The following is a 7,133-nucleotide window of genomic DNA, read 5'->3' on the forward strand; positions in this document are numbered from 1 at the left end:
CAACTCACATAATTTAGTAAACAAGTAAAATAAACATCAAAATTATTTAAATATTATTAAATAATATTTTAATTTTTAAAAGAATGAAATTATCGATCTATATAATTAAAAATAATAAATAATTATAATTAAAAAACTAATGAAAAAGTATTAAAAAAATTATTATTGTTAATAGATTAAAAGTCAACATACCATGACACTTTAAAAAAATTGATTTTTTTTAATCTAATTCAACTCAAACCTATGGTGAGTTAGTGTAAGTAAGTATTATTGAATTGCTTTAACTCCTGCCGCTTGATTGATTTTCTGAATTTTTTTTGAAAAAAAAAACTGATTAGCTACTAGTGAAATTGGTGAAATTTAAAATATTTCTGTTGACTTTATGCTCAAAATTTAATAATTTATTAGTTGTGCTTTTTAATCGGTTTAATTGTATCCTCATTGGGTCAGTAACATAACGGAACTAAAATTTGAGTTGAATCGAAATTGAGATTTTGAGTAGTATTCAAATTATTTGTGTGCAGCATTCATGATTCTTAAGAACCAAGAATGAAGATTTAATCTCTCAATGACTGATGAAAGAATTTGAAGGTTTACTCATTCACAAAGCAAAGGTTTCACCTCATAACTGAATCTGTAGATGCTGCAGTTACCATTCACATTTTCACAAGTTCTTCTTGGAGCCACTTTATTCATAACCCAAGTGATCATTACATTGGTATTTAGCATGAGCATGAGCATGAACATGAACATGAAAGTATATGATTTGTTCAAAATAAGACAATTTCTAAAGATTGAACATGACCTTGATGGCAGTACCACCACGAGCACTTGTTTCAAAAGCTTCTTCCACTTCCTTTTGAGAGAACCCAAACCTGTGAGTTATAAGGGGTTTTACATCGATTTTCCCACTCCTTAGAAACTCAAGACAAAGAGGCCATGTGTTCATATAGCGAAAAACTCCAATCACATCAACTTCCCTGAATTATGTATCATAAACCATCACTACCAAATGTTACACATCATAACTTTTTTAAATAATCAAATTGTTGTATCTGATATACGTAGTCTATGCATGTATCAAATACTCTAAAACATAACATAAGCTTTTGTTATTTAATATTTTAATAAAGGATAAATATCTTTCAAGTCTTTAAATCTTAATGTAAAATTGGAATTTGTCCGGATTCCAAACTTGGATACAATTTGGCCTTCCAGCTTAACAATAAATGAATAATCATTTTAACTCAATTGCATTAACTTTCTTTTGACGTATCAAGTGAGATTTGAATTGTTTACATCGTTTAACACATTTTAGCTCAAATGTTAATATAAAATACCGTTTAACACCTAAAAAAATTAAGGTTAAAATAATTATATTCTTTCCCTTTTAAAGTTTGGAAGTTAAAATGTATCAAAGTTTCAAATTGAGTTAAAATCACATTTAACCTTTTTAATAAAATCAACAGATACCTTGCTGCTGCAGGGGTGAGTGGGACAGTCATTTCAGAATGTCCCATTCCCACTAGGCAAACTTTGCCACCAGGCTGAGTAGCACCCAATGCTGTAGACATGGTTTTGTCAAAACCAGCACAATCAAAGGTAACATTTATAGAAGCTCCCATAACCTTTTGTATCAGCTCAACTTCTTCAGCCACATCCTGCAAAGCAGTGCATTTAAAATATGGTTTCTTTGCTATTCATGGATGCACACAGAAATGCACAGTGAATATATAAATGTGTCACACAAACACATTTAAATGGATTTCTTTCAGAACCATATTGCGGAAACCATGCACTAAAACCTGACAACTGAAGATAGAGAGTAACAAGTGGTGATCCAACAACAGTTCTTTCAGGGAGAAGATATAGGAAATGATGAATGGAGACATAACGATTCTAAATACCTGAATGTTTGTTGAGACTTTAACAATGTCATCTGCACCAAGAGATTTTGCAACAGATAAACGATAGTCATCAACATCAACAATGACAGTCTTGGGTGCTCCGAAAGCACGAGCTGCAAGCAGTGTAACAAGTCCTATGGGTCCAGCTCCCATGATCAACACATTGGTTTCTGGTCCAATATTAGCTCTCCTACAAGCATGAATACCAACACTTAAGGGTTCACACATGGCCCCCTCCTCTAGGCTCACGTTGTCTGGAAGCTTAAAACATAGGTCTGCAGGATGCACTATCTACAAAAGAGAAAAAGGAAAGTCATACAAGGGTTTCCATTGGAGTTCACAAATGGCTATAATTATTATTTGTAATTTACTAGTCATGGTCACATCATATGTACATGATAGACTACTTGATAACCATTATTTCATACTTAGGAATATTCAGCAGAAGAGTTCAATTCCAATTACATGCCTGGAATCAGAGTAAGGGCAGTTTTAAATAGAACACTTTCCAATGCAAAAATCATAATTCACATTGAAGAAAATCATATTCAACATTAAATATCAAACTTGACAGCATATTATCCTTGCAACTTGAGTACATTCTTGCAAGTTTTATTCGTAACATTTTAAGCAATATGTATGGTTCAAAGCTTTGTGTTCAATAAATATTCTGTAAAGCAATCATTTACGTTGTTATAATGTTTCTGTGAACAAGTGATGAAGATTATCATATGGAAACCTGATGATACTAATACATACAGCATGGTAATTAAGATACTAAGATGGTATCCGTGATTTTAATTCTCGATTGAATATAACTATATTCACTAATTATAATTTTCGAAACCTATTAATCAATTGATATTTTCTAACAGACAGTAGATTCCATCCCAGAATAACCAGATGTCCATCTAGACAAACAATTCCTTGGTTTATAAAGGCCTCAGCTTGATTTCAAAAGGCATACCCTTCATAGCACAGTTGTGGAATCAAGTATCCAAGTGCACAAAGTTTGCCACAATTTGGTGTTAAAACTCAAAATAAAATAAATTTTCATTTTCAGTTCCTTATTATAGATATTTGATAAATCAAAGGTGGGGGAGAAAATTGACAAAGAAACTTCCAACTTGTAATTGAGAGTCATTGACATGAAAACAGTTGGTCACCAGCTTCATTTCAACATTTTACTTGTTTCTTCAGAAATTCCATGAATTTATTTATGCTTAATCTGGAATAAAATCACAACATTTGAGGATATTCTACGCGAATCTCTCATGATGAGGCATACAAAGAACAGTCTCTTGGATATAATATACAGGTGTCATTCTATGTGTCCTTTTAGATGGTCTGAATTTACACATTTGTAAAATGAAAAAGCATTTGTGAAACTATAATGATGATTTGTGCAGACATTTATAGAAACAGATTAGAACAGATCACATTACCTATTCATCGCATGGTTTTAAAATTTTTCGTCTACAATATTAGGAAGTTAGTGTCTTGATAGGATTTTAAAGCAGTTTTGTTAACTGATTCTATACTTAATGGCATGAAATTTGACTTGAACATGTCATTGTTTCTTCCAAATTCTTATTATTTCAAAAGCCATGTATATTTCAAGTTGTACATGACTGAAAGAATAATACTTTTGAGCATCTGTGAATTGTTTCAAACCTGATTAGCCAGGGAACCATGAACTGGTGGAGTAGCAAAAAACTTCATTTCATCACACAAATTATATCGACCCTGTTTGCAGTGGCCGCATCGCCAGCAACTGATCCCAGGTTCAAGCGCCACACGGTCACCAGGCACCAAATTGTTTACCTCACTACCAACTTCTTCTATGATCCCAGCACACTCATGACCAATTACCATTGGTTCCTTAACTATGAAGTGTGCACACCTCAGTGTCTGAAATGTAAACGAAACAACAAATTTGAAAATTTTCACTGGAGAGAACATAGATAAATGCAGGAAATAACCCCTGCAAAGAAAAATTTCAACCTAAGCAAAAACTTATATCCAAAAAATGCCAAAAATAAATAAATAAAATTAATCTAATCAATCATAGATTGCTTAGACATAGATAATCAAACTCCTCCAACACAACTTCATCCCTTCTAATCTCACTATTGAAAGTAGATGCAACAGGACTATATGTACCTTGAGGTAGTGAACATCACTCCCACAGATCCCAACAGCTTTCATTCTAACTCTGACATCATGGGGTCCTTCCAAAACACAAATGATTTGAAAATAATTGAAAATGGCATTGAAACATCATCTATAAAAGGATTTGAAGACAGAAAAAACCAGATTGAAATGATTGAGTTAATTGTGGGAAACTGAATACCTAGAATAGGAAGCTCGAAAGGTTGAATCTTGAGATTGTTTATACCCAGAAGCCAAGCAGCCATATTCTGCTCTTTGTCTTCTCCATTATCATCAATTGACATTCCTCCCTTACCCATTTCCCTTCTCTTTCTAATCTTTAGCAGCTTTCTATGATAGAAAGATTTCTACTTTCAGTTATGACAAAGTGATCCCTGCAGTGAACAAAGATTTATTTTTTCTTTCCTATGTTGACTAGTACATTTGTTAAGATTCTCTTTTTGTTTTATATACTTAAAATTTACAATTAATAAATATTTTAGTTTATGAAATATAATATATTAAATTTTATAATAACACGTTTACTGTGCAAATTATATTTAAATGTGTAACCATATGTTTTGTTAAAATAAACATTCATTTTTGTTTAACCATTATTTATAGTAAGTATGTTTATTTTAATAATTACATTGTACTTTATATTATGATAAGTAAATAATTTTTAATAAATAGATCTAAATTTAAGTTTACAATAAATAATTATGATATAGTTTCCATTACTGTAAATTTATTTTAAAAAATTACTAAAATTTAATTTGCAAATAAAGATAAAGATATTTTTTTTATGTGTATAGAAAAGGTATAATAATAATAATAATGTCTAAACTAGTGAATAATTACAATCTTCAAATCTTTAAGTGTATTTTAATTCTAATTTGTATAAGAGTTTATTTAAATGGTGATCTAATTTTATTTTTTGTTATTGACAATTTCTCTTAAAGATATAATGAAATTTTATTTAGAGATATAAATTAAAGAACAAAGTTAAAAGAAATAGAATATTAAGAATGTCAAATACCATTATTTAGATATAAGTGTACTTTAAGATGATAGAGCAAAAACATTTTTGGTAGTTATGAGGATTGATTGTAAAATTGAAAAGAAGTAACAAATATTGAAAATACTTATATGAGAGAGTGGGAATAGTAATAAATCATAACTTTATTCTCCAAGTTATATACATTATAAGAGAAATGTAGATACTTCATGTACCTTATATAACATACTTTCTACCATTTATTTTATACATAGGTCTTATTACTGATTAAAAATTATTAAAATTTTAAAAATAGCGAATTTCATGTATTATTTATTTAATTTCACTTATGACTTATAATTTCAATATACTTTAACTAATAGAAAATATTATATTAACAAAAGACAGAAAGAAGTTTGTTATTTATCATGAAAAAAAATGAAAGGTGGATTTTGTGTTTAATATTGAGCTGTTCTTATCCATAAGCTTGGGTTGTGCATATCGTCCCAGTCACTTTCCCTAGATAGCAATTTCATGCTAACGGGCTTAAATTTTTCAAGCTGTCATATCAAAGAATCATACCGAAATCAAGTTACCTCTTTCTTTTTCATCTTAATACAAATATTAATGTAATTTATACTAACTCTTATTTTTATGATAAACATTATTTTCGGGTAAATATATTAATATTATTTTTATTAGTAAATAAACAAAATTTACTTTATTTATTTTGTTATAGTCAGATTTATTATTATTTGTCTTTTTTACTTATAAACATAACATATTTAAAGTAAGAAATTATATAATAAATACAACAATTTTGGCTAAAGTTTTTTCTTTTATTTTATATATATTTTTAAATATTGAATTTATAAAGTTTAGAGTTTGATATTTATAAAGTTTAAATATTTTTTTATCACACTTTATTTATTTAATAAATTGATAAGAACAACACATTATTTTGTTATGTGTTATATATGGAAGGTGTTTTCTCTTATAAAATAATGTAAGTGTCAACCCAAATTCTTTTTCGAATTCTTTTTCCACTAACGATAGTGTATAGTTGTTGTTTGTTATACAAATTATTTTTCTTAAATAAATCATGCTCTTTTTATTGTGAATAAAAATATATAGAAACAATGATTAATCATTGTTCGAAACAATCTTCAAAAAAAATTATTTCTTTTATACAATGTTTTCCTAATTTTGAGAAAAAATAAATATTTTAAAAATACAACTTTTTTTGTTAACATTTTTTTTACATGTAACCAATTACTAGACAAAGATCACATTCACATATCACATTTATATTTAGAATTTTTTTTATATATAATAAAATGGGGTTAAGAGGTGAACTTTAAACCTAATTTAACCCAACAAAATTAGTTTGTAAGGTAAAATTTGAATTCATTTATATACTATAAACTAACCTTATCATATGTGGGACTTCCAACACACTCTCTCAAATAAAAGAATAACAAATTTTGCAAGGATATGCTCTTAAGCATGACTTGGATACCATATTAAGAAGTGAACTTTAAGTCTAACACAACTCCACAAAATCGGCTGTAAGATAAGGTTTGCACCCAAATTTTTCTAGGATATGGTCTTAACTATGATGATCTCTCCAAAGAATTTAATTTTCAAAGCCTAAAATATCTTTTGTCCTCTTATTCAATTGAAATATTCAATGAGGTCCTTAATTTTCATTTGGTTCAATTAAATCCTTATATTTATAAAAATGATCCAATTAAGTCATTTTCATTATATTAGGGTTAACAATTTGTCTGTATATGCCACTGTTAGGAATAAGATAATAAAAGAGGAAAAAGAAAAATAAAGGAAACAAAAATTTAACGTGATTCAGTGTACAAATGCAGAACTTTCACTAAGTATGTCTTGTGATTGAGTGTTGTTGTTGTTGTTGTTGGGAAAGTTGTTCATCCTTTGTGTGTCAAAGGAGATGTTGTTCATCCTTTGTGTGTCGAAGGAGGTGTTTTCTATCCTTAACTTTATTTTCTATGATTGTAAGTTCTTGGTTATTTTTAGTGTTTAGTTAATTCCTCTTTAGTGATTAA

The 7,133-nt window shown here is 28.7% G+C and overlaps 1 protein-coding gene across 1 annotated transcript; it reads right to left on the bottom strand.

The window, feature by feature from the left end:
• Positions 1–661: 661 nt before the first annotated feature.
• On the bottom strand, positions 662–4,477 carry LOC124844123 (sorbitol dehydrogenase-like). The gene is made up of 6 exons (XM_047320994.2): positions 4,261–4,477; positions 4,071–4,138; positions 3,582–3,818; positions 1,908–2,198; positions 1,474–1,661; positions 662–980 (listed from the first exon to the last, which is right to left on the bottom strand). The coding sequence occupies exons 1-6, from the start codon at positions 4,376–4,378 to the stop codon at positions 788–790; spliced, it is 1,095 nt and encodes a 364-aa protein (XP_047176950.1). The 5' UTR covers positions 4,379–4,477; the 3' UTR covers positions 662–787.
• Positions 4,478–7,133: the final 2,656 nt, after the last annotated feature.

This window comes from Vigna umbellata, chromosome 4 (assembly GCF_029865625.1).
Source record: "Vigna umbellata cultivar VRB3 chromosome 4, Vumbellata_1.0, whole genome shotgun sequence".
Taxonomy (NCBI): domain Eukaryota; kingdom Viridiplantae; phylum Streptophyta; class Magnoliopsida; order Fabales; family Fabaceae; genus Vigna; species Vigna umbellata.